Raw genomic sequence first — 27640 nt, 5'->3', positions numbered from 1 at the left:
GATGCCACGTTGCTTTGTCCCTGCAGGCTGTCAGCAGGCAGTGCTCCGAGCCGGGCGTTGTCGCCTGCCACGGGGCACACACGCAGGCAGAGCGTTCAGCGGGGCTCTGTCGGGGGTGCCCGAGCCCAGCTTCTGCCTCCCCTCCTGCTCGGAACCCCCCATGTTGCTCCCCCTTCCCCCGAGAGACCACCGTGCCCAGCAGAACCAGGGACTGTGTGACATCAGCCCTGGCAACCAGGGCACCGTGGGCAACGCCAGCGCTGCGGGCACCGTGCCGGCTGCTGCTCTGGTGGCGACGAGCCCGCGGTTCTTGCAGCTGCCACGTGCCGCTGCCAGCCATGACTTTGCTCCTCGTCCTCGTCCTGCTGGCCCTGTGCTGGCCCGTGCACGCCACGTGGGACAGCTGTGGGTAAGTGGCCGAGGCTCGGGGAGGGAGCTCAGGCAGCCCTTATGGGGTTCACTTGTCCCCTGTGGCCACCACCGCACAGCTTCCCCAACCCCACGTGGGAGCCTCAGAGCCTCGCCAGCCCCCAGGCCGCTGGCACAACCCGTCTGTGGGGCCAAAGCAGGAACAGGGGCGGGCGCACGCGCGCCCCAGGGGTTCCCTGGCCCTGCTGCCCACGCAGCGCCTGCTGGGGAGGGAGGACGGCTGACCCTCAGCCAGAGCAGCAGCAAGCCATGGAGCGGCACACTCTTGAGTTTCTGGTTACAGAGCGACCTGCGGGCTGCGGCCCATGGCTTATCACTACGGCACGTCGCGTGTCGTGGGTGGCACGGACGCCCAGCCAGGGGCCTGGCCCTGGATCGTCAGCATCCAGGACCCCTGGGAAGCAGGCACGGGGCACATCTGCGGAGGGTCCCTCATCAGCTCGCAGTGGGTCCTCACGGCAGCCCACTGCTTCATCAACGCCAGGTAAGGAGGATCGGGAGCGGGGCCGTCCCCACCACGCTGGCAGGTGCCCTGTGCCAGCACCACGTGCTGCTCCCGCCCCAGTTCCTCGCCCGGTGCCTGGGCTCTCCTGGGCCGGCGCAGAGACTGCTCGGGAGAAGGCTGTGCTCGTGCCGCATCTTCCCAGCAGCCCCCGGCTCGACATCGCCTGCGCCCGAGGCACGCCAGGGCCGTCGCACCCTCTGCAGCGCGGCTTTCCCCTCTCCCCGGGGCAGCAGCAGAAGGCAGGGAACTGCTGGGCTGCTGCAGCACGTGGCTCCGCTCCCTCTGAGCCCCCTCTCCGTCTCCTTCCAGGCACATCAGCATGTGGCGCGTGGTGGTCGGGGCCACCCGCTTGTCTCGGCTGGGCCCGGAGGTCCAAGTGCGCAATATTCGGCGGCTCCTGGTTCACCAGCACTATAATAACATCTCACAGAGCAACGACATTGCGTTGCTGGAACTGAACCACCCCGTCCAGTGCAGCTACTACACACAGCTCGCCTGTGTGCCCGACGCCTCGCTGAGAGTGTCGGAGCTGACGACCTGCTACGTCAGTGGTTGGGGTGCCACGGCTGCAAGATGTGAGTTCCCCAAAAGCGCTCGTGTCCCGAGGGCAAGCTTGGCTCACTGGGGAGACGGGTTGGGCTTCCTGAGAGCAGAGGGGAAAGCCAGAGTCGGGCCGTGGGGACATTCGCCTACGGAGAGAGGGGCCCAACCCATTACCCAACGCAAGACCAAAGGGCAACAGCGGTACGAGGCCTTCAGGACGCAAAGCCAAGAACCCGGGCAAGGGGTTCACCAGACGGGGTGGGGGGGAGGGGAGAACGGGCAAAGAGCTGCTGGGTGCTAATTCCTTTCTGTGCTCACAGCTGCAAAATCAGCTGATGTCCTGCAGGAGGCCCAGGTCCACCTCATCGACATCAACCTCTGCAACAGCAGCCGGTGGTACAGAGGGGCCATCCACAGCCACAACCTGTGTGCTGGCTACCCACAGGGTGGCATCGACACCTGCCAGGTAGGAGCGTGCCACAAGCCCAGCCCCAGCAGCGCAGGCAGCCCCGGCACAGCCGCCCAAACACACCCCGGGGCGGGCTCTGCCCGCCAAGTCGCCCTCCCGCCGCTGGCTCCCCACCCCTGCTGGGGCTCACCTCCCCTTCCCCATCTGCGGGTCCTTGCCCCGCGCACGCCTTGTCCCAGAGGCCGGGGACTCTGCCCAGGAAGCCCATCCGTGCTCTTGGCAGCCACGGCTCCCGATCCCAATCCCACAACGTCGCTCTTTCACACGTCCAGCAGCCAGCCCTAGTGCTGACGGTGGCCACCCAACACACCTCAGGCCTCTCTCCTCCGCTGCAGGGTGACAGCGGCGGTCCTCTGGTGTGCAAAGACAAGAGTGCGGAATACTTCTGGCTTGTCGGCCTGACCAGCTGGGGGAGAGGCTGCGCAAGAGCCAGGCAGCCCGGCATCTACACCTCCACGCAGCACTTCTACAACTGGATCCTGGTCCAGATGGGACTGCGCCCGGCACCAACAGCTACCCCGACACCACAGCCAGCCTCCACCTCCACCCCCTATCAGAGGCCAAAGACAACACCAACACAATCGGGCAGGTTTGGATCCTGCCCGTTTCCACGACAGAAGCTGGTGGAATTCTTTAATCTGCTGCAGGAGCTCCTGCGGCTCCTAAGAGGGGAAAAGGCTTGAGCAGCAGGACGCACAGGACCCAGCGCAGGCTGCAGCGTTCCACCACATCTGCTTCTGGGGCAACACCTGCCGATCCAAAGGCAGCCTCAGTGCCAAAGGCCTGCTCAGTCCTGCCCACGCTCCTCCGAGTGTACGCGGGTGCGGACGATGACGGTTGTTGAAATAAAGTTGCCGATTTTCTCAGCTAACCGTGCCTCGCTCCAATTCAGTCTCCTGTGCAAGGGAAGGACTTCCCTGCCCAGCACCTGCGGAGTGGGGCTGCAGGCACACCGTGGGGCACGAAGGGCAAGAGTCGCTCCCGAGGGCTGGCGATGTGCCTGGTCACAGAGGAGGGTGAGGGGGCAGTGGAAGAAGGGAACACAGGTCGTGGGGGGCTAGAGGTCTTGGGGACAGCAGTTGGGAACGCAAAGTGGCTTAGGCCGGCTTCTGGTGGGATCCCCGCGCGTGTGTGTGTGTGTGTGTGCAATGCACCAGTGAAATTGAAACTGGACTCTCTCATGACCCAGGAGACACGGAACTAGGAAGACCCGAGGTTTGCACCGATGACTGCGTAAGGAGTTTGACATCCAGCCACAGCTATTACATGGACTTAACTTCCATATTGTTAGTTGAGGAATCTGAGAACACGCTGTGCTTATGAATCTAGGGGTGAAGGTGTGTTTATGTTTCACTAGTAAACTGAGCGTGTGGGAAGGCAGAAAAGGACTGGACTGAGTTCATGTTTATGCACATGGTGGTTACATATACGTGGGTGCGGGTAAAGGCATTGCTCTGGCTATGTCAATCTGTTTTGCTGGTCACATTAATTGTGTAAGTCTGTGTGTGTGTGTGTGTGTGTCTGTCTCTTTGGAATGCAGCACAAGTCTCTTGAGCAGACCCATGGGAGCAGCAGCCGCCACATCCATCGGGCTGGGATAGGACAAGCCTCCTGGGTGTGAGAGTCCACCTGATTCGGCTCTACCAGACCCGGCGGGAGAAATCCCCCGTGTTCAGAAGTCTACTGGAGCTGGCTGCTCCGTAGCAGAATGGGGAAGAAAACCCAAAGAAACTCTGCGGCAGAGATCACAGGGTGGACAGAGAGGCAGCGCTGGCCGGGCTGCGAAAGCAGTGGGGAGGGCTGGCAGCTGGACTTGCGCTGTGGAGTAACTGGGCTGCCTTGCAACAAAAGTGCAGGAAGGATGCAAGCTCAAAGCTTTAGAAAAAAAATTTCTTTAGTGTTTGTCTGCTCCAGTGGGTACCGTTAAAGCCTCTGGGCAGGACCCTGCCCTGCAGGTGCAAGAGTGGCTTAGCTCTCCTGGCGAGCTTTGCCTTGAAGAAGCATGCAGTAACGAGCAACCACGTGGCTACTCTCACCCTGCCCTTGACCGTGACGTGCAGTGGCTCAGGCCAAGCCAAGGACAGAGGCCCAGACCGTCCCCCACAAGAAGGGCAGAGGCCCAGCTGCCCATCACCAGAGCTCTCAGGGCACGAGAAAAAACACCTTTCTCTGTGAAGGCCAGCTCTAACTAACCCCAGAAATCTAGAGCAAAGGGAGAAAACAAGTCAGGGTCCGGGACTTAGGCAGATGGCGGCGTCTCTTCAGGGCAGCTCTCCTCTTGATCCGACAAATTCTCACTCCTCTTCTGCAGGTCGAAGTTCTGGAAAGGAGCAGGAGAAGGAACTGCTGAGAAGCCTGAGAGCAACAGCTACGCTCTGCTGCGGTTCTTTCAAATTCGGCCTAGGGCAGCGTGGGCTCTTCAGAGGGTCATCACCTCACCCCTTCCAACCTAGATGCCAGCAGCACACAAAGCCCACGGTGTCACCAGCAGAAGGCAAATCTTTCCATGCCTGCAAAGCTTCACTCTTTGCCACAGGCTCTGCTTTCCCTGAGGCAAAAAAGCAGAGCTGCTCATCACTTAGGAGGAGCGCAGGGAGCAGAGCCTTTCTTACCTCCAGTTCTCGCATGACCTCGTCCATGAAATCTCCCGAATTCTGCTTGTAAGCAACTGCCAGTTTGATAGCATCGTTGAAGAGCTGATGGGAAGGAGAATGCTTGTCACTCAAAGTAAGGGGCACTGGGCTTCTGTAACATATGGAAACTGTTCCCACACCCCAAGAAAAAAAAACACAACCAAACTTGGCAACTACCTATAGCTACCAGGACCTCACAAGTAGCCCAACAGGTGTACTAGCCCGTTTTCTGCTCTCTGTGCCTACAGCAGTCCCCGTGTCGTTGGACTGTACAGGGGTCTCCTGGGTGCTGAGGCAAATAGCTGTTAGGGACACGCGCACACCTGCAGGTCTACGATCTGTTGGCATCAGGGAGTTGTGGTGGGATGGCTCCTATGACTGGAGTGTTGGAATGGAAGGATACAGGCTCTTCAGGAAGGACAGGCAGGGGAGATGAGGAGGGGGTGTTGCTCTCTGTGTCAATGGCAAGCTGGCGTGCATGGAGCTCCACCTGGGGATGGATGAGGCGCCAACCAAGAGCTTATGGGTCACGATTAAAGGGAGGGCAGGGACAGGTGATGTTACAGTGGGGGTCTGCTACAGACCACCCGACCAGGAAGACCAAGTGGACGAAACCCTGTATAGACAGACAGGAGCAGCCTCACGTTCACAAGCCCTTGTCCTCATGGGGGACATCAACCACCCCGATATCTGTTGGAGGGACAACACAGCAGGGCATAAGCAATCCAGGACGTTCCTGGAACGCCCTGATGATAACTTCCTTCTCAAAGGGACAGAGGATCCAACGAAGAGAGGTGCCATGCTGGACATTGTTCTCACCAACAAGGAGGGGCTGGTGGGGAATGTTAAGCTCAAAGGCAGCCTTGGCTACAGTGACCATAAGATGCTGGAGTTCAAGATCATTAGGGCGACAAGGTGGGCGCACAATAAGATCGCTACCCTGGAGTTCAGGAGAGCAGACTTTGGCCTCTTCAAGGGTCTGCTTGGGAGAGTCCTGTAGAATAAAGCCCTGGAGCAAAGAAGGACCTCCTCCAAGCTCAGGGGTGATGCATTCCAACAAAGAGGAAGTCAGGCAAAAACGTCAGGAAGCCTGCATGGATGAACAAGGAGCTCCTGGAAAATCTCAAACAGCATGGCAGGGACTGGCTCACTGCAGGCCACCCAGGCTGTCACGGCTCTTGCAGCCCGGCTCAGAATGGCTTCAGAATCACAGAACCACAGAATGGTGGGGGTTGGAAGGGACCTCTGGAGATCATCTGGTCCAACTCCCGTCACCCAGAGCAGGCTGGACAGGAACACGTCCAGGTGGGTTTGGAATATCTCCCGAGAAGGAGACTCCACTGCCTCTCTGGGCAGCCTGTGCCAGGGCTCTGGTACCCTCCCAGTAAAGAAGTTTTTCCTCATGTTGAGATGGAATTTCCGGTGTTCCAGCTTGTGCCCGTTGCCCCTTGTCCCGTCACCAGGCACCACTGAGAAGAGTCTGACCCCATCCTCTTGGCACCCGCCCTTTAGCTATTGGTGAGCACTAATGAGATCCTCTCTCAGTCTTCTCTTCTCCAGGCCGAACAGCACCACGTCTCTCAGCCTTTCCTCATAAGAGAGGTGGTCCAGTCCCTTGATCATCTTCGTAGCCTCCGCTGGACTCTCTCCAGCAGTTCCCTGTCCTTCTTGAACTGGGGGGCCCAGGACTGGACACAGTGCTCCAGATGTGGCCTCCCCAGGGCAGAGCAGAGGGGGAGGATGACCTCCTGCGACTCTGCTGGTGTTTTGGTTGCTGGTCCTGTGGCCCTGCGGCTGGGTTGGGCTGGTGCTGGTGAGGGGGAGGCTGAGGCCGGCCGCCATGGGGCTTGCCATAGGCCAGACCGTGCTCCCTGGCCCGCGCCTGCCCCTGTCCTCAGAGGCTGCTGCCCTGCACCAGCGCAGACATGCCGGCCAGGAGCTGAGGAGCAGCGGGAGGCTCTGGCCACGTTCCTGGCCTCTCTCTTTCCAACATAGGGCAGCAGCGCCCAACCCAGTGTGTGGGGACCTGCCTCCTCCCACCGCGGCTGCCCAGGTGGGCACTGCCACATCCCAAGGGACCAGGGTCCCCAAGAGCCGCTTGGAGCATCTGTTTGTCTGTCCTGTGCCTGGACCGTGGCTTGGCACTGAGCGGGGCTGCAGCTGGCCTTGAGGTGACGTTTCCTCTGCCGCGGGTGCTGCAGCATCAGCCCTGCCCCACCACCCTCTGGGCTGCCTTAGGAGCGTGACAGACACTTGTCCCCACATGGTCCTTGCTGGGAAGATGGGAAGTGAGTGGCAGAAGCTCCTAGAGGGCTACGCTCCTAGAGGGCTGTGCCACAGAGGAGAAGACCCAGCTGTGCTTCCCTGGACCACGGGATAGGGCAGGATTAGCTGGTCAGCTTCCCGGGAAAAGCAGTCCCATTGCCCAAGAGCTGCCCCCCGTTCCCCTGTGAGCTCATGGCACTGAAGGGACGCTACCCTTTTGCAATCTCAAGAGGTCCCTCAACCCCCCCCACACCTTGTTCCTACCTCCATAATTTGCATTCTTGTGTCTGTGCAAACCAAGCTCAGATGATGTCCCACCATCCCTCCTCACCCCGTCCTGCCGCCCTGCCTGCACCCATGCAGATCCATGCCTCCCTGGAATGAGCACTCCGATTGCCAGACGATGGGGATGGTGTGCTGACAGCAGGCCTTTCGAACACAAAGCACAGGCACGGGCTGGGACTAGGGCTCTGGCAGAAATAATTTGTGACTTGTCTTCAAATAAAGCAGGTTGCATGTCATGCAAGAAGATGCTTTTCCTGCAAAGCAGATGGGGAGTGCAGCTGAGTGAGCAGGAGCAGAGGGAGGAAGCAGACTGCAGGACGACGCTGGCTTTGCCATGGCCCATCGGGAACAGAGCAGGATATTCTCAGTGCCAAACTAACTAATGTGGGAAATTGGTATTTTTCCCAAATGGGAGCCAAATGCAGCTTTTTGGTGCAGGAGGCAATTGGGGCCTTCCTGGGGGCTGAGGTTATGCACAGTGGGTGATCCAAGCAGCGAGGAGGGGACACAACAGACGGAGGGGAGAGGAGTGGGCTCGGGAAATGTGGCAGACCAAGAACGCCTTGGAGAGAGCAGGCTGAAGGACAACATGTTAAGGGAAAGGTGTTACAGGGGAAGAAACTGCTTCTGGCAGCACAGTTTTTCTCCTTTGCTAATCACCCTCTCCAAAAACCACTGGTGCCCCCCCATGCTGGACCTTTGCTATGTTTTTACCTTCACTACATTGGTGCCATCTGCAGCAGACACAAAGTAAAAGGGCAAACTGAACTTCCGGGCAAAGTTGAAGCTTTTCTGGGTCACCTTCATGTCCGCTGGGGGAAAAAAAAGGAGAAGTAGTCAGTAAGACATCACTGTAGGCAGAATGCCAACATATGCAGAAGTGGTGGAACAGATGGAGACCAGAGCCTGCTTTAGCTGTCAAGGCCTTTTCACTGTACTACAAGGCTAGGAGTGTTCTCCCCAAAAGCTATAGTGTTTTAAAAGCAGCAGCAAACCATTAACAAAAAGAAACAAAAAGAAGAGAGTTCTTGTTGGTTTATCCATGGTACTTGACTAAATTACAGATGGATGCTGATGTGCTATAAATGAATAGTGCTTTGCAGCTTAGAACATATCACTTGCTGTGCGACGACTGTGAAGGCTTTCCAGGCACATCCCTACGATTTTTCTGTGTCCACATGACTCAGACACCATCGCCAGTACTAGTCGTGCCTCTCCCTCCAGTTTGGCCTTTCTAGCCCGAACTCTCCACTGCCCTTATGCCACGTTACCTATAATTCTGTGAGTCAGGGGCACGCTCACAGTGTACAAATGACTCAACTGTTATATATGTTTACTTAACAGGCAGTTAGGTCCAGCTACCCCAACCTCAGTAGGCCAGAGGCTTTACTTCATTTTTAGAACAAATCTACTGCACATTTACAGGAGGTGCTGACACAGCACCAGCAGCTCAAAGTTGTGATAGACAGACAGCCTGTACGCCAGCACAGGAGGGTGACTCCAGGTGATTTTCTCATAGAAGCAACAGCTGAAGCAGTTCAGTCTCCAGACGCTTCTCAGTGAGCACTGCCCAGGCAGCTGCCCAGGCAGCCTGCTTTGCAGGAAGCTGGATCAACCGTTCTGCAGACTGGGCCTGTGTGAAGAGCTGTGGACTGATCATTTCGTAGTCCGGGTGGAATACAGCAAAGAAGGAAAGGCAGAGGACTTAGTGCTCTATGTGCTCTTAGTGCATGTAGAGCACTAAGATCAGGATTCATCTACACAGAGGTTCTGTCTACAATATGGCTGTCAACACCAAGTCCATTTGCCTCGGACCTCCTGTACAGTCCGTGCAACCAGCGGACTCAAGGCTGGCTTGACACATCCTATAGGAAACGCTTTTACTAGGTGAGATCAATCATGCCCTAAACCACACCTCTGAACCAAATGAACTTCCTTAGACTACAGGGGGACCCCAGACACCTTATTCAGGTGCAGACACCTATTCATAGCTGTGATGATTTCTACCATGAATGTCAGCAAGGAAGCCCATGTCTGACACTGCACTTGATAGAGAATCGCAGGAGAATGTGGTCCTAAGGGTATGTGTTCTCTCACTGATGCTGAGCAGAGAGCTGCTGTGTTACACGCTCTCACAGGGTGCCAGAGACAGATCACAACCCAAATGATAGCAATAATGAATGCCAAGCTGGCTTTCCTAAGAGGAGGGAATCATCCAGTTGCCTGCAGGGGAAGGTGAACAATTTTGTCAGCAGGTACATTTAGGCACTTTAGCACAGAGGAGTCCCACGGAATCCTGCAGGCTGAATTAGCAAGACAGACAGTTACTGACTGTATCAGGGGAAGCCACATAATAAGTTATCCTCTTTTTCCAGCAAGACATCCAACAATTTTTGACTAGGTACTGGTCCAATCAGCTTTTGGGTTCTTACTGGATGAAATGGGCAGCGCGGTAAGGACAGAATCGGAAGGACATCATTTGAATAAACCTTAAATGGATCAAATTTGTATTTTTAATTGCTAGTCAAACAAGGACAAGAGCCTATAAGACAGCATGCAAGGTCAGTAGAGGACCCAGCTATTCCTTTTATAAAATACAGCTCTGAGGGACTAATACTCAAGAACTCATCTGGACCTAACCCATGAATGACATTCTTTCTCAGCCAGGTCAGAAAAGAATCACATCACAATCCAGAGAGGTTGAAAGAAGAAGATATACTCACCATCAATTTTGTTGGCCACCACAATGCAAGGAATCTCTGGGCGGAATTCTCTCAGCTCCTTGTACCAGCTGTTTAAGTTCTTGTAGGTGACTTTCCGCTGCACATCAAACACCTTCCAAAAAAGAACCAGTTATCATGGGGCCAACAGCAGGATGGCTCCCAATCAAACCACTGCACCAAACACAAGTACAGAATCAAGAATTTTCCCAGGAGGACATCAACAAAGGAAACCAGCCTTTGTTAGAAAGGAGGAAGGAGAAAAGGGAGAATATCGAGCAAGCCTTGAAACATGTAGACAGTCTCACAAGCAGTCTATCACCCATGACGGTGAACAAGCACTAGGAAAGATCTGTTCTGCTAAGCAGGGTCAGATGTGAGGCTTCTCTATTTTAACAATGAACAATTATAATATCAATGAAGTTGACTGATGCTCACAAGTGATGAGAAGTAGCTGAAAGTTAGAGCAACAGTACAAATCAAGAGACGTAAGCGGGTCAGGAGTAGGAAACAAGACTGATTTGAGCTACTAAATGGGAAGCGCAAAGTATAGGAAAATAGAAAGGGCAGAAAACCAAAGAAGAATGTCTTATGTAGTCCCCTGCAGAACATGTCAGAACAGTTTTGCCCTATGTAATCCTCCAGTAGTCTCATCACAGAACAAGGAATGCCTTCTCACTTGCACCACCTCTGACAGAACTGCTTCTAAATGAGTACATTCAGTTGTATGTACCACCTTACCGGAAACACAGTGACAAAAGTAAGGAAATTTAGAAGACAGCAAAGCCACGGAATATAGTAAGAGTGCTATCAGGAAAGACAGAAGAGAGCTAAACATACGCAGCTACACTGGTTTTATCTGAAAGAAGAAAGAACTATATAGGAAAGTTTTTTAAACCGCTGGAAGAGACAAGAAATAGAAGCCAGAGTAATCATAAAAAGTAACATACGCTCCAAGCGTCAGCCAGGACTGTTACTAGTCAAAATTCTATCAGATCACAGCTGAGGCACTACCCTTACCATGATACAAGCATGAGCCTTATGGTAATAGGACGCATGCATGCTCTGGAACCTCTCCTGTCCAGCTGTGTCCCAGAAGTCTGTAAGACACAAAAAACAACCTTAGAATGACACAACTTTCCGAGTTCTATTTTCCTCACAACTTAAACCCAGGATGCAAAGCCCAGTCCTTCTACTCAGGGTCACAAATTAGCTTTCACCTCACTAATCAGAAACATTCCAAGGCTAAGAGGTCATGCAAAACCAGGACCTTTTCTTAGCTAGGCCGAGTTATGAGGTGTGCTGACACTAAACATCGCTATCAACATCTTAGCAAAAGAGAAGTCAGCAGTGACGTGACTTATAAAGGACAGTAAGACAAAGCTAAAAGTCAACAGTGCAAAGAGTGATAACAATGTATGGTACTTTGTTACTAGAATTGTCAACAGGAAACAAAATCTATATGTCTTGAAACAACTTTACTTCTGACACAGCGATAAATAGCTAGGTGCCTGACACAGGACATGCTCCACCGCCTCTCGCTGCACTTTCCAGGGGCAGGACTCCTTCTAGTTGTGAAGGGTAAGTAAGTTAGCCTGAGACAGACAGGTTCCAGTTCATTACTTCTTCATAATAAAAAAGTTCATGACTTCTTAAACTGCCCAAAATATAGACAAGTACTTGTCAGAACACATTTGCATTCATTTTGTGTAATTTTGCTTAGCTTCTAAAACTGTCTGATCTTTTTAATGTGCCATTTCAGAATCCTCACTTACAAGGAAAAAAGAGGTGCCATTACCACCATCTACTGAGCGTCCCTCAATTAACTTCTCAAACAATGCGGCAGCTCTCATGAGAGCACTTGCCATGGCTTAGGGAAAATCATGATTTTTCATTTTTTAGTCACTGGAGTGACGAAATCCTCCAGATCTTGCTTGTCATACCCCATGTCACTCCACAACATAGGAATTTATTAACCTTAAAATCCTTGGGAAAAATAAGATTCATAAAGCAATACACTGCACTTTAATGCAATCCTAACTCTACCACACAGAATTTGGTGATGGCCACTAAGAACAACTCAGCAGAGTGAAAATTAAACTAGCAAGGGAAGTGGTAATTCAGCATAATTTAAAGCCTTCAGATCAAACTACCCGCCTTTATAAATCGCCCCTCATATCAGGTCTTCTCTGCATGGGAGCTTGGATGATCAGCATTACGTTCATAAAAGGTGAGGACAGAAGACCCTGCGAATTCTGTATAACAGGCCAGATGAATTACTTAAACTAGAGCAAGCTACTTAACAATCTGTGTTAAAAATAAGTCCCCAACATATGAATCCATACTTTTGCAAGTTGCCTTAATAGTAATTTCACTTCCTGGTTAAAAAAAACAAACCACCTCATCTTTTATTTGAGTTTACCTAACATCAGCTAGAGTCTGTTAAATATTTCTTGCTATGCTGAAGCCTCCTTTTGTACCAAGGTCCTGTTCTCTGATGTTTTACCTTCTCCTTGAGAAGCTAACCAGACCAAATCTCTCATAAATAGGCCCCTTTTTACCACCTTTCAAGTGTTCTTGTGGCTCTTCCCTGAAACCTTGTCTTGGGTTTAAGTGGCAAGGTTTTTGTAAGGGGGGAGGCTGCAGGGGTGGCTGCTGTGAGAAGGTACCAGAAGCTGACCCCACGTCACGCAGAACCAGTTTCAGTCAGCTCCAAGACAGACCCACCTCTGGCCAAATCACACCCAATCTGCAATGTTGGTGAGAACATCTTTAAGAAGGGATAAAAAACCACTGCACAGCAGCTGTAGGGAGGGGAATGAGAAAATGTGAGTGCAACAACCCTCCAGACACCAAGATCAGTGAAGAAGGAGTGGGAGGAGGTGCTCCAGGTGCCGGAGCAGAGAGTCCCCTGCAGCCAATGGGGAACATCATGGTGAGACAGGTGGTGCCCCTGTGTCCAGGTGTCCTCCACCTGGAGGACTGTGGTGGAGCAGATGTCCACACTGCAGCCTGGGGAGGACCACACGCCACATCAGGTGGATGTGCCCTGAGGGAAGCTGCACCCCATGGAGACCCCACACTGGAGCAGGCTCCTGGCAAGAGCTGTGGGCCTGTGGAGAGCAGCCCCTGCAGGAGCAGGTTCGCTGGCAGGACCCGTGGCCATGGGAGACCCACATTGTAGCAGTGCGTTCCTGAAGGGCTGTACCCCATGGAAAGGACGCATGCTGGAGCAGTTTGTGAAGGACTGTATCCCATGGGAGAGACCCCACGCTGGAGCAGAGAAAGACTGTGAGGAGGAAAGAGCAGCAGAGGCAAAGTGCTATGAACTCAGCACAATCCCCATTCCTTATTCCCCTGCACTGCTCAGGGGGAGGAGGAAGAGGTAGAAGATTTAGGAGTGAAGTTGAGCCTGGGAAAAAAGGAGGGATGATGGAGTGCAGGTGGTTTTAGTTTTGTTTTACTTCTTACTATTCTACTCCATTACAATTAATTGTCAATAAATTAAATTAATTTTCCCAAGTCAAGCCTGTTTTGCCCATGATGGTAACTGGTAAGTAACATCCCTGTCCTTACCTCTACCCACGAGCTTTTTCATCATATTTTCTCCCACTGTCCTGTTGAGAAGGTGGAGTGATAGAGTGGCTTGGTGGGCACCTGGTGGTCAGCCAAGGTCAACCCACCACAAACCTCCACCATTTTTCAATGCTTTTATTGAATGGCAGAAATAAGAATTAGACACAGTCTTGCTGTAGTAGGTTCAAAAAGGAGTCTTAGTGTAATGTTTCAAATTTGGGATAGCTATAAAACCTCTGGAATTAATATTCTGATTTTATATCCACAGATTACCTTAGCTGTTTGGAATACAGCCCTCTTTTGAAGCTCATAATCAGATGTTCATCGTCTTTCTTGCCTCCCAGGATGGTTTCTAATTCTCCCTATGAACTTATATGGAACCATATTAAAAACCATCCCAGTTTACCTGCACTAGTTTATTATTGAAACTATTGCTACTAACTAGGTTAGGAGCAATGCAACCAGCAAAATAGGTGGGTGATGTTTTGCTATATTACAGACAATAGTTGTTTAAGAATTGCAGCATTTCCTCAATGAAACTGATGATGTACACTGATAAAACTCTGACGAAGAACCATCTCTGTATTTGTAAAACATATTTCAAACATGAACCAACTGAACAGAATTCAGAAGAACCATAAAGAATGACAAGGGATCTAGGAAACCTAGAAAAGATGAGAAAAGACAGAATAAAGTGGGGTTGTTTACCCTAAAAGACAGAAGACATAGAATCACAGAATCACAGAATGGTTTGGGTTGAAGGGACCTTAAAGGCCACCCAGTGCCACCCCCTGCCCTGGGCAGGGACACCTCCCACCAGCCCAGGTTGCTCCAAGCCCCGTCCAACCTGGCCTTGAACCCCACCAGGGATGGGGCAGCCACAGCTTCTCTGGGCAACCTGGGCCAGTGGTTCCTGAGTGTCACCACTGTCCGCATAAAACATTTCTTCCTTATGTCCAATCTAAACCTGCCCTCTTTCAGTTTAAAACTGTTGCCCCTTGTCTTGTCAATACAGGTCCTAGTAAAAAGCCTTTCGCCATCTTTCTTATAAGCCCCTTCATATATTGCAAGGCTGCAATAAGGCCTCCCCAGAGCCTTCTCTTCTCCAGGCTGAACAGCCCCAGCTCTCTCAGGCTCTCTCCATAGCAGAGGTGTTCCAGGGCCCTGATAATTTTCATGAACCTGCTCTAACAGGTCCGTGTCTGTCTTGTACCGGGGACCCCAGAGCTGGCTGCAGTGCTCCCGGTGATGTCTCAAGCAGAACAGAGGGGGACAATACCCTCCCTCAACCTGCTGGCCACACTTCTTTTTATGCAGCTCAGGATCCATTGGCTTTTTGGGCTGCATGCGCATATTGACGGCTCATGTCCAGTTTTTCATTCACTAATAAAGGGGAAACGTACAGTGTTCAAACATGTAGAAAGCTCGTGCAAACAGGAAGGGGGAATACTTGTTCAGTGCTCAGGAAAACAGAGGAAATAACTGGTTTACCTTGAATAAAGAAGTATCAAGAAAGAAACACTTTCTAGCAGTAAGAACCCTGATATGTTGCAACAGATGGCCTAAGCAGTGTTTGCCATTGGAAGTCTTTAAATACATTGTATATAAATATAAATATATATAGATATATATCTCAGTGAACAGTATCATTAAGTAAAGAGTTTCTCCTGTGCAGAGATGTGCAAGATGACCTCTCACAGCCTCTTCCAGAGCCGCAAGACTCTGACAACACAGAAATTGCAGTGATACAGGCAGCAGTACAGAGTATCAACTCAAACCACAGAATAAAACAATGTTTTTCTTGAACTTCCACCTGTATCACACAGTGAACAATACTGTGCTGTCAGAGGCTAATTCGCCTAAATTAAACCAATGCTCCATTGACAAACATCAGAAAGTTAGCACTTGTAGTAAAATGGAAGTTATGGGATAGTTGAGAGTATGACTGATAAACAGATGACTGATAGAACTAGAATGTTTGCAGTCTATCAAAAAAACTAATAAAGATTGAGATAAAACAGGTGGAATTTTATGATAAGATCATGCAGGCTAGACATATCCAGAGAAAGAATTTAAATATTCAATAAACTTGAAACATAGCCGTCGGTAAATACACTCAAAGTAATTAACCAACCAAAAATACCCAATAAAAAAATGACCAATAACAGAACGTGTTAAAATGTATTTAAAACCCCAGCAACTAAAACAGTAGATCTAATAAAGTAAGCTATGGCATGGATTTTTAGAATTGGTGTTGATAGGCAGCTATATCCCACTGTAGACTATTTTGTAATTAGCATATGGCATATTTCTTCTCACTCATTTACTATATTGACATAGTAAAGGTGTCTGAAGGCAGTTTGATACTGCAGCTAAACTGACATAATACCTACCTCACAACAAAGAGCAAGCCCACGCTCAACCCATCCTTCCTTTGCCAGTATGTTCCCACCTGCCCCTTTCACGAGCACTGGTGTGGATAAGCCTCCACAGTGAAATGTTTTAGGAAGCCAAAAGAGTAGAAACCCATTTGCTTACTTTGTGAGTGGTTAATATGCATGGTTAGCTTCCTGAACTGACTTGACAATGGACAGGATTGACAAGGGACTGTAAGCGAATGCTGGTGGTACACAGGGGAAAAGGACTGCAACTTTCATGGGCAGCTATCTTAGCTTCATGATAAAATTTAAATCCTTGTTAGCTTAGTTCTATCATGCCACTCCATCCTGAGCAACAAGCACTTTGACTAACAGTGACTAACACAGCTAAATCAGGATTCTTGCAGCAATTACTTTGACAAGTATTCAATCCCTTGGAAAAAAAAAAAAAGATAATCTTTGACTTAGATATGCCCTTGTCTGGAAGTCAAATGTAAAAGATTACTGGCATAGCTGAAGAACCTGATAACTGAACAGTGATCTGGCCTGGTAGATGAGAGCCGTGGCTATCATCTACCTAGACTTCAGTAAGGCTTTTGGAACTGTCTCCCATAAAAGCCTCATAGAGAAGCTGTTGCTATATGGGCTGGATGAGCAGACAGTGAGGTGGACTGAAAAGTGTCTGAATGGCCAGCCCAGAGGTGGTGATCAGGGGCATGAAGTCTAGTTGGAGGCCAGAAACTTAGCAGCGTACCCCAGGGGTCAATACTGGGTCTGATCCTGTGCAACATCTTCATTAATGATCACAGAATCATAGAATAGTTTGGGTTGGGAGGGATTTTTATAGGCCATGCAGTCCAACCCCCTGCCATGAGCAGGAACACCTTCCACTAGAACAGGCTGCTCAGAGCCCCATCCAACCTGGCCTGGAATGTTTCCAGGGGTGGGTTGAATGTCTCCAGGGATGGGGATCTGGATGGTGACTGAGCACTGGCACAGGTTGCCCAGAGTGGCTGTGGAGTCTCCCTCCTCAGAGATATTGAAAAGCTATCTAGACATTGTCCTGGGCAACTGGCTCTAGGTGGCCCTGCTTGAACAGGGGGTTGGACAGGATGACCTCCAGAGGTCCCTTCCAATCTCAACCATTCTTTGATTCTGTGATCCCTTCATTCCCCCGTTTCCCTGCCTACAAACCAGTTTGGCATCCTCCTGACCACCACAAGGAGCTCCCCTCCTGTGTTTTTGCATCCGTACACTGCTGCTTATGTCGCCAGCACCATCGCGGTTTCCCTCTGTGCACGCGGACGGCATCACCCCACCCCCGGGTCCCATGGAATGCCCGGCAGCGCGCTCCCCACTTACCCACAAGGACCATCTGCCCGTCCACCTGGGCACGGTGCTTGTAGAGCGTCAGGGCGAAGGTGGAGAGCTGCTGGGGGCGGCTGCGACCGTGTTAAGGAGCCGTCGAAGGAGCATGACCCCCCCACTCCGCAGCGACCGCCGCCGCCGGGCCGGCACCCGCCGCACAGGCGGGGCCGAGGCGGTTCCCCGGGCCGGGACGCGCCTCCCGCCGGGCCGGGCCGGGCCGCCACCTGCGGAGGGCGCAGCACAAGGATACAAGCCGTCGAGCAGGAACCTCTCCAGTAGCCTGCGGACAGACACCGCACACGCGTTAGGCCGCGGCACCGACCCGCCCCTCACGCCCTCCCCTCCCCGCGGGGAACCGGCCGGGCGGCCACGCACTTGGACTTGCCCACGGCGCTGTCGCCCAGGCAGATGATCTTCACGGTCTCCTCAGCGCCGGCCGCGGCCTCATCCTGGGCCTGCTGGGCATCCGCCATGACACCGCCCCCGCGTCCCCGCTGCTACGCGACACGGCGGGGCCCGACCCAGGACCCGCCTCCCCTCAGGACCCGCCTCCATCAGGCTCCGCCTCCAAAAGGCCCAGCCTCCCTCAGACCCCGCCTTCCCCAGGCCCCGACCCGGCCTCATGTCCCGTCCGTGCGTCTCTCCCTTGTTAGTGCGTCACGCGTGCGACGTCGCGTCTCTTGGCGTCACCGGCGCGAGGCTGAGCGGCGCGGGTGGCATGGCGGTGGCGGGTCGCTGCGGGCGGCCGCTGCAGCTGACGCTGGCGCTGCTGAAGCCGGACGCCGTGGCCCACCCGCTGGTGCTGGAGGTGAGGCCTGGGCGGACCGCGCCGCACCGCCGGCCCGGCCCGGGGCATCCCATGGGGTCCCGTAGGTGAGCGCCGCCCGCCCAGCCGCTGCGCCTCTGCCCGCAGGCCGTGCACGAAACCATCCTCAGGCACCAGTTCTTCATCGTGCGCGCCAAGGAGCTGCGCTGCGGACGGGAGGAGAGCCGCCGCTTCTACCGGGAGCACGCGGGTACGCGGGCCGGGGCTTCCACCGGGCGCAGGCCGGCAGAGCAGCGGGCTCGGCCGCCGGACGGGCCGGTGCCGGCGGAGCCGGGCTGTGTGACTCGGGCCCTTTCTCCCGCAGGGCGGTTCTTCTATCAGCGGCTGGTGGAGTTCATGGCCAGGTACCTGCCGTGCCCGCAGCCCGGCTGCATGGGGAGCAAGGGGGAAGCTTTGCAGGTGGAGCCTTGTCTGGCCTGAGCGATGCTCCTGTACCCGGCGGGGTCCACCTCGACGTGGGATGCATCTCGCCGGGAGCTGGTGCTTCTGGTGTCCCGAGGGGGAAGGCGCTGGGCTTGAGGGTGGAGAAATGTCAGGACCAACTCCGCTGTGACAACAGTAGTGCTTGGTGGGTGGCATCCTCAAAGGCTGTGGGCACCATCGCCTAGGAGGAAGTCATTCGTGCAAATGTTTTGCTTCTGAGCCGTGCCTAGTGTTGTCATATGTCTGTTTCCCCTTCCAGAAAGCACTGTATGGCAGTTGCACTTCCTTGCTTCTTTGCACTTACTGCATTTGTAAGAATGAAAGAGCTTTGTCCGTTTGTAACCTTATCTACTTCTGCTTTTCCCTGGTCCTTTTCTCAGTGGCCCTATGTGGGCTTATATCTTGGCCCATGAGAATGCTGTTCCCCTCTGGAGATCCCTGATGGGACCCACCAAAGTATTCCGAGCCCGAAACAGCGTCCCAGATTCCATCCGAGGAGCTTATGGCCTCACTGACACCAGGAATACCACTCATGGCTCAGGTAGATCTGTCCTTGGCTGAGTGTTGGGCAAAGACTGGAGCTCAGGGAGGCATGAATGATGGTATTTTGTCTGCCTCTGCTTGCTTTCCATTCCAGGAGTCAAAGTTAATGATTTTCCCACTTCCGCAGACTCCACTCACACCCGTCCTGGTGCCTTTCTTTTTGGCTTCTGCCCTTCCCTTTGGAACATAGCACATGTTTGCCATGCCAGGCTGGCATCTCTCATCTTCTCTTCCTCTGTTTTCTAACAGATTCACCAGCATCAGCCAGCAGAGAAATTGCCTTTTTTTTCCCAGAGTTCAATGAACAGCTCTGGTACCAGCGGGAAGAGCCACGTCTGCGCTGCGGGCAGGTGTATTACAATGCAGAGGAGCGTGTCCACTGTGTTGTCGGGGATGAAGAAAAAGAGTTGACCTGAGTTACCTGGGGGTATGGTTTGCTGAACTGGAAGTAGCTGCTAGGCACACGCTGTTTGGGTCAGCCCCATAACAAGACATAAAGCTGTGTCGGGCTTTTAGGAGTGTGGGGGAGGGAAAGACCTAATGGACGTTATGTGGTGCTACGTGGGATAACGTTATTCATGCAGTATACAGGTGTTGCATTCATGCAGCATACAGCATTTTAGGACAAAAACTTCTCAAGTAGCAGTATTCCAACCTGATACAGAGGTCTGTCCATGCCGTCCGCTGGTCCTTTGTGTTTATTTGGGTATGAGTGGTACAGGTGAGTTCATCAAAGGGCTGGTGATAGTTCCAGTTAGGATATGGTTGGTTTTGCTGATAGTAGGCCTCAGATTCTTAATATTTGCTCCATTCCCACAGTCCCTTAAGGATAAAAGAGGGGAAAAAGAATATGAAAAAATGCAGCAGTAAGCTGGGCAATATTAACTGTCCTGTCCTGCAAGGATTCTCACCTGCTGACAGGACCCAGGCTCACCACTGATAGAGGAGGACACCAGGACAGAGACTGAAAAAATGCAGGGAGGACAGAACTGCTTGCAGACCATCCTCCCATCGGTTTTTCCCTGCAGAAGGTTTTCCAGATCTTCTTAAGGCTGCAGTCACAACTCGTGTCATGTCAGAGTGCCACCCATGTAAATTACAGTGCAGTATCACCAAGTATCTGTTGTCTCTTTACGTGAAATTTTTTGGGGGAGGGGGGCTCAGGTCCAGGGGTGAGTTGCTTTAACAGACCCTGTTAAAAGTGTATAAATAAGAATATATTTTCTTAGAGGCATGTGCCAGAACACAAATGAAGCATCCAGTGTGGAAGAATACCTAATAGCTGCCACCTGGCAGCACTATTTCTAATAGGAAGCCTATTCTTTGAAAAAAAATTTCTAATGTCTTGGGACTTTTACCCTAGGCAAAGGAACCCATTTTTCTTTTCTGCAGTTAGAAGGAAATTAACCCATTCTGACACCTCTTTTGTTCAAAATTAAGGGAGCTGTTGTATTCTTCTCTTAGCTCTCTGATCAGAGGAATGATGTTTGTATGTCCACATATGGAAGGAGAACTGAATTCTGTCAACTTTATTTCATGTTTATTGGACAGTTTTCATATGTGGGCTCCTGTCCCTCCACAAGACGCACTTTTACTATGTGACATGTTTTCAGTAAAGCACTTCTCCCATGTGATGTGTTTTCAGTTAAACAGTTGGGAGTGGTCAAAAGGCAACTGAGCATTAGGAATGATGAAGAAAGGGACCGAGAACACACTTCAGAGACTTGCACGTATCTCAGCACCATTTGACTCCCTCACTGTGGCAGCAATTCGACATCTATTGTCACCCCAGCCTTCTGATACCTGGAATCATCTTACTTTAGCATGTAATAACTTGGTTTCTTAGCTATTTGCTCTGGATTTCATCGCTTTTCTGTTGTTTTACTGACAGGTTTGAAGAATGTATGGACTGGTGAGGTGTCTCTTCCCTCACAGAAGACACGTGGATATGTCCAATCCGCAACTTGGTGCAATTCTGGCAGTTTGATGGTTGTCACAGTAGAGAGGCTCACTGAGGACGTGGTTGTTACCCTTACAATCTAAGACTGCACTTTGTTAATACCTTGGTACTTTCAGTACTGAGATGGATTGAATCTCTTTGGCACGCAGTCTTCCCTGAATAGCATTACTTCTATTTTGCCTGTGATTTTATTCTGTGGCTTCTTTCTCAGGCATCTCTGTCTTTACTGTTGAAAACAACAGGCCTGGTATAAGACCAAAGCCATGAATTCTTTGGAATCTTATGACTTCCTTCTAATTAACACTGTGAAATAAGATGTGCCTTTATAAGACAGACAAGTGATTCATGCACTTAGATCAAAGAGGCGTATCTTGGCTTTATCGTAATTGGCATTTTACTTCTCAGTCCTGGGGACACCAGCTGCTGAAAAAAGGATAGATGAAATGCAGAAAGGGAAATACTAAATATCAATAGAGTCCCTGAGGTGGGTATGGTCTGAATTAAGGCCATGCGGGGAGGAAGGAGAGGACTGACCTGCCACTCATGTACCCATGTGCCTTCCCATGCGTCCTCTGCAGCTGCGCTCTACTGCAGCAACACCCTGGAGTCCTCACCCATGATATACAGGTTCTAGCATGTGTGCTGCGTGTGTACCTGAGTCACAGAATCGTAGAAAGCTGGGTGTTGGAAAGGACCTCTAGAGATTGTCTAAAGTCCCCACCTCAAAGGAGGGTCCCCTAGAGCAGGTTGCTCAGGACCTTGTTTTTCAACCTTACAGTAAAAACAAAACAAAAAAAAGGTGAAATTTCTAGTATTTCATTTTGTGCCTGTTTTGTCTATTCACTGGATACCACAGGTTTTCTTTACTGTCTCGCATCAGGTATTTGTACACACAGATAAATCCCTCTGAGCCTTCTCAAGGCTAAATGGTCCCAGCCCTCAGCCTCTCCTCACATCATGTTCAAACTTGATTCCAGTTTTCCCCAGGCTTTCTTGTATTGGGGAGCCTAGAGCCGGTCACACTGCTGTAGATGTGGTCTCACCAGTGCCAAATAGAGGGGGAAAGATCTCCCTGGACCTGCTGGCGCACGCCTCTTGCTAATACAGCTGAGGATGCTGTTGCCTGCCTTTGCCACAGAGGTTCATTGCTGGCTCATGGTTAGCTTGTTGCCCATCAGGACACCCAGGTACTTCTTTGGACGCCTAGTTGAGTATTAGCACATGGAATTATTCCTGCCCAGGTGCAGGACTTTGCATTTCCCTCTGCAGAACTTCCTGAAATTCCCATTGGCCCATTTCTCCCTGAAGGGACTGCAGTCCAGGGAGGAACTGTACCAGAGCAGGGACTCCTCTGAAGAACTGCAGCCTGTGGAGGACCCACGTTGGAGCAGGTGCACTCCTGAGGGAACTTCAGCCCATGGGTGTGCCGTGTCTGAGCAGGGGAACCAAAGGAAAGAGCACTAGGAGAGAAGAGTAAGAAGCAATGAGTGGCAAAAGAAAGCACAACACGCTGACCCCAGCCTCATGTGCTGCCCACCACCTCACCAAAGGGACAGGGAAGAGCCGAGCGTAACGTGTGGGGACAACAATGGGAGCGGGGGCTAGGAAGTGGGAAGAGAAAGTGTTGGGTTGCAGCTGAGCCTGGGAAAGGGGAGGAAAGCTGCTTTCCTAAGTGTTGCTTTAATTATTTTTTTCCTCAGCATCTGAAGCACTAATTAAAAGTTTATGTTAATTGGCAATAGATTACTGAAATTCCTCTAGCTGAGATTGTTTTGCCCGTGGTAGCAGGGATTAAAGTCCAGGCCTGAGCTGAAGCAGAGCTCTTGGGCCCATGGGCAGAGTGTGGGTGGAGGTCCCAAGTGGGACTAGTCAGGGACCTTAAGATGCCTTAATTAGTGCCCTCAGGCCCTCACACTTTTTGCCTTTCTGCCTTTTGTTGGGATTCTGAACTCCATCTCGTGGTCACTGCATCTAAGGCCACCTTCAGCTTTCACAAGCCTGACCATTTCTTTCTTGTGAGCACCGTGGCAGGCAGCGTGATGGATGCTCTCAACCCCCTACCCAAACTAGCACTGGTTTGGTACAGGCTCCAAAGTGGAAAAAGGCCTGAGCTGTAGCAGGGCCAAGAACTGTAGTTTCAGTCTGTTCTCTGAAAACCCACAGAGTGACAGAGTGAGCACTGATGCATGTGAGCTTGGAACACCAACCACGCAATTAACACATGAGTAGTGGGTGGCTTTTCCAAGATAAGGAACAAAGTAAGTTGTGGGTACAAGGAGTCTTATGCATACCTGTCCCATCACATGTAATTTGACTATGAGCCATCCACTTTATTCCATAAATATGATAGCCGAAGTGAGCCTTTTTTGAGCGCTCCCTACTTGTCTGCATGGCCGGGATCTCCCTGTGAGCTGGGGGAACTCTCAAGGCTGCTCCTCGAGACAGAGAGATCTTTTGCCAACGGTAGGTCTTTGGTAAGTGACTGGCAGCATGCTGAGTTAATACTAATGAAACATTACAAATCCATGTAGCTGTTAAATATTATTATAAACTTTGTCTAAATAATTCTATTAGACATAAACTGTTGTCCAAGTCTGAGACTATGGTTGGACCAAGCCACACCTGATGATCTGGATGAGGGGATTGAGTGTACCCTCAGTAAGGTTGCAGATGATGCCAAACTGGGTGGGAGTGTTGATCTGCTGGAGGGTAGGAAGGCTCTACAGAGGGACCTGGACAGGCTGGATCGATGGGCCAAGGCCAACTGTAGGAGGTTTAATAAGGCCAAGTGCCGGGTCCTGCATTTCGGTCACAACAACCCCAAGCAATGCTACAGGCTTGGGGCAGAGTGGCTGGAAAACTGCCCGGCAGAAAAGGACCTGGGGGTGCTGGTGGATGGCCAGCTTAACATGAGCCAGCAGTGTGCCCAGGTGGCCAAGAAGACCAACAGCATTCTGGCTTGTATCAGGAATAGCGTGGCCAGCAGGAGCAGGGAAGTGATGGTGCCTCTGTACCCGGCACTGGTGAGGCCTCACCTCGAGTGCTGTGTTCAGTTCTGGGCCCCTCTGAGGGCTCTGGAGACCAGGGCATATGAGGAGAGGCTGAGGGAGCTGGGCATGTTTAGCTTGGAGAAGAGGAGGCTGAGGGGAGACCTCATTGCCCTCTACAGCCACCTGAAAGGAGGGTGGAGAGAGGTGGGTGTTGGCCTCTTCTCCCAGGGGAATAACGACAGGACCAGAGGAAATGGGCTGAAGCTGCAGCAGGGGAGGTTTAGATTAGAGATTAGGAAGAATTACTTTACTGAAAGGGTGGTCAGGCACTGGAACAGCCTGCCCAGGTAGGGGGTTGAGTCACCATCCCTAGAGGTGTTGAAGAAACGTGTAGATTTGGCACTTCAGGGCATGCTCTAGTGGCAGAGATTGTAGCGGGTTTTTTTGTGTGTGTGTATGGTTGGACTCGATGACCTCAAAGGTCCTTCCCAACCATGAAGATTCTATGATTCTAAGCTCCATCAGGATTTTAGAAAGCAAAGGGTTCCACTCTGAACCTTGTGACTCAATGGGAGGGTTTATTTTTACTTCAATAAAACATATTCTTGCTGCTCTCTTTTGAGTGAGGTACATACCACTCTCTCATGACAGGCAGAGTCTCTCCCCGTGTCCAGAGACCTGCATTGCTTGTGCCTTGGTTGTCAACAGAAGTGGTGCACACCTGCATACCTGCAAAACAGGCTTGAAAATGCTGGCTGTTGGAAGCAGACTCCAGGGATGCTCAGACTGTCTCAGGCCTGGCACCAGCCTCCAGATGGACCACAAGTCTGAGCTGTCCTAGCCTGACAGATTAGGCAAATAAATCGCCACAGAACGAGCAGTCACTCTTCATTTATGAGTGAGAGAGCAGAATGACTGGTGGAGGTGAGTCTGTGTCATCTTTGTGCTACACCAGGTATTACTGTAAACAGGTCAAGAAATCCGTGCTGGTGTCTCTGATGAATTCTGGCTGTTGAATCAGCAGCACTGTCTTTCCCTGTACAGCCTTTCTCAGGGGCTCGTGCTGTGCTCCCTCTTGTTTGCTCAAGGCGTGCCATGTTCTGACCTCCAGCAGTGCCACAAGCTCTCTTGCTAAATTCTTCCAATAGTAAATCAAGTTCATATCTAAAACTGTAGACAATATTAAAAACTCTGGCCTGGCTTCATATTGTGAGGTGTCTCTCTAGGTGCTTAGATCAGACACGTGCTTTTGCTGCAGTACCCGCTGTGGTAGCTGGTCCAGATATGTAGAATAGTTTGTGTTGGAAGGGACCCTTACAGCTTATCTAATCTAACCTCCCCTGTCATCAGCAGGTACATCTTCAACTGGATCAGGCTGCTCAGAGCCCCGTCCAACCTGACCTTGAATGTTTCCAGGGATGGGGCAGCCACCACCTCTCTGGACAACCTGGGCCAGGGTCTCACCAGCCTCAGAGTAAAAAAATATCTTCCTTACAGCTAGTCATAATATACCCTCTTTTAGTTTAAACACATTATCCCTTGTCCTATCACAACAGGACCTGCTAAAAAGTTTGTCCCCATCTTTCCTGCAGGCCCCCTTTAAATACTGAAAGGCCACAGTAAGGTCTCCCCCGGCGCCTTCTCTTCTCCAGGCTGAACCCCCCCAGCTCTCTCAGCCTGTCCCCACAGCAGAGGGGCTCCAGCCCTCCCAGCATCTCCGGGGCCTCCTCTGGCCCCGCTCCAACAGCTCCGTGTCTCTCCTGTGCTGAGGCCCCAGCGCTGGAGGCAGCACTGCAGGGGGGTCTCCCCGAGCGGAGCAGAGGGGCAGAATCCCCCCCTCGCCCTGCTGCCCACGCTGCTGGGGATGCAGCCCAGGCTGCGGGGGGTGTCTGGGCTGCCAGCGCACGTTGCCAGCCCATGGCCGGATTTCCACCCCCCGCCAGCATCCCCAAGCCCTTCTCTCAGGGCTGCTCTCCATCCCTCCAGTCTGTATTGACACCTGTGATCTGGCGCACATCAGTCATGGAGTGGGTCGTGCACTAAATACAGACCTATATCTCCCTATGCGCCCACCCCACGGATGGGTCAGAAAACTGTAGCTTCCAGTAAAAGCCAGGGATATCAAACTGCCCTTCATACCTATAACAATCTGTCTACCTATCTGACGTGGCTGTAGTATATGTATGGTGTAGATATACTGCCTCAGAGTAGAGCAAGTATTTGGGCAGGAAGGCACAGTTGATACTGCAAATGGTTGTGGAACTTCAGCTTTGTATTTCCTCTTTCAATAATGCTTTCCATAAAGTTTACTGTTATTCAGGTATTTCATAGTGACTGCTAAAGTACTGTTAAATTATTTACCTTTTTCTCCTTTTAATACTTCAACAATTTTTTGTGTATTTTTTCGTCTAGAGTGTGAACATTTCAAAGATGGGAACTCTGTATAGAACAAAGATAGTCTTTCTCTATATCTCATTCTACGTCTTCTACATTATGATGCAACTGATTACAGCAGATGTAAACAGCTTCAAAGTTTTGCAAAAGTGACTGCCTCAAACTTTTAATAGCCCACTTTGTGCCTTGTTTACAAGTCTCGAAAAACATACTACTTGAGGAAGCGAAGTGCTCTAGGCTTTTAGTAATTGACACTGAAACCCTTGTGGCATGTCCTCTGTGGAGAGAAGCCTGTGGGGAATGGGTACCGAGCAGACGAACTGAAAACAAGAAAACTTCTCCCTCAAACTTCAGCCTTCTATTTAAAGCATCTCGTTGAAGTGCGTTAATTGGCCCCTGGGGCAGACGTGATGCCCAAGGCCTGGGTGAGAAGCCTTGGAGGGCTGGCTCCGTGCTGCAGGGGATGGAGCTGGCCGTAGGAAGGGGGAGGAACAGAGATGGGGCAGCAGGTGCCATACTGTCCAGGAAGTACCAGGCAGCAATCGTTAGACAAAAGTTCTGCTCCATGGACTTCCCTTGTCGCTTTGTGAGTACAAGTTGGCCAGGAAGAAAACGTGCCCTGGGGCTGGTGCCAGGACCCCACTTTCCATTTTCTGGGACTCTGTGTAGGTGTTAGACCTGCCCCCAAGCCCTGCAATGCAGGGATGGATAATATCACAGGGTAAGAAGTCACTTTACGTTGCGTGATCATGGTGGTTGAGTTTGTGCATGCTCATAGCCCATGACAAACACAAGTAAATCAGGTCAGCTTTGGACAGTTTTATAGTTGGATCATATAGGCGCAACCCTCATTGCCTTTTTTTTTCTAAAATATGAACAAAAGTGGTCAGTTAAACTGAATAAAAGTTTTAAGGCAATTCAATTTTCTTCAGCCAAAAAAATCTCCTTTTTAAGGATTAGGAAAAAAGTCAGACTAACCCATTACCACCCTCGCAAGATGCAGCGTGAGGCTTTTGTCCTATCTTGGGTGGGCCAAACTTGAAATGCCAAATTCTTTTTATTTTTGTTTCTTGCCTCATCCAGATAACAGGCAAGTACAGCAACATAGCTGCAAACAAAAAAAAATCCCAAAGGAAACTTTTTCCCTGAGGAAATCAATATGAAAAAAACCTGAAGTATTGTTCTTACAAAACCTGATAAGAATGTAATTCCAGAAATAAGACTTGTGCTGGTGGAAAGGAGCCCCTGGCCCAAGCCCAGCAGAGCAGGAGCCATTAGCACAGGTTGCTCAGGGCTGTGGCCAGTGAGTGCTGGGTATCTCCAAGGACAGAGA

The 27640-nt window shown here is 51.3% G+C and overlaps 3 protein-coding genes across 10 annotated transcripts; 2 read left to right on the top strand and 1 right to left on the bottom strand.

The window, feature by feature from the left end:
* The first annotated feature begins 205 nt into the window (after positions 1–205).
* LOC141738019 (acrosin-like) lies at positions 206–2629 on the top strand. The gene is made up of 5 exons (XM_074573067.1): positions 206–409; positions 713–913; positions 1244–1509; positions 1798–1943; positions 2282–2629. The coding sequence occupies exons 1-5, from the start codon at positions 339–341 to the stop codon at positions 2627–2629; spliced, it is 1032 nt and encodes a 343-aa protein (XP_074429168.1). The 5' UTR covers positions 206–338.
* RABL2B (RAB, member of RAS oncogene family like 2B) lies at positions 2566–17749 on the bottom strand. The gene is made up of 8 exons (XM_074573066.1): positions 17547–17749; positions 17422–17451; positions 17166–17245; positions 10870–10949; positions 9853–9964; positions 7844–7941; positions 4559–4642; positions 2566–4266 (listed from the first exon to the last, which is right to left on the bottom strand). Exons 1-8 carry the CDS (start codon positions 17642–17644, stop codon positions 4186–4188), a joined length of 663 nt encoding a protein of 220 aa, XP_074429167.1. The 5' UTR covers positions 17645–17749; the 3' UTR covers positions 2566–4185.
* Positions 17661–22662, top strand: NME6 (NME/NM23 nucleoside diphosphate kinase 6). Of its 8 annotated transcripts, none has more exons than XM_074573065.1 (6): positions 17661–17979; positions 18085–18187; positions 18302–18341; positions 18801–18961; positions 19213–19390; positions 20855–22662. In XM_074573065.1, the coding sequence occupies exons 1-5, from the start codon at positions 17794–17796 to the stop codon at positions 19377–19379; spliced, it is 657 nt and encodes a 218-aa protein (XP_074429166.1). In that variant the 5' UTR covers positions 17661–17793; the 3' UTR covers positions 19380–19390; positions 20855–22662. The 8 variants fall into 8 exon arrangements, with proteins under 8 accessions (XP_074429166.1, XP_074429163.1, XP_074429165.1 ...); XM_074573062.1 differs by having other exon boundaries at positions 18064–18187; XM_074573064.1 differs by having other exon boundaries at positions 19213–22662.
* The last annotated feature ends 4978 nt before the right edge of the window (positions 22663–27640 follow it).

The sequence above is a fragment of the Larus michahellis genome, chromosome 1, assembly GCF_964199755.1.
Source record: "Larus michahellis chromosome 1, bLarMic1.1, whole genome shotgun sequence".
Lineage (NCBI taxonomy): Eukaryota > Metazoa > Chordata > Aves > Charadriiformes > Laridae > Larus > Larus michahellis.
This window is presented reverse-complemented; position numbering and strand designations above follow the sequence as displayed.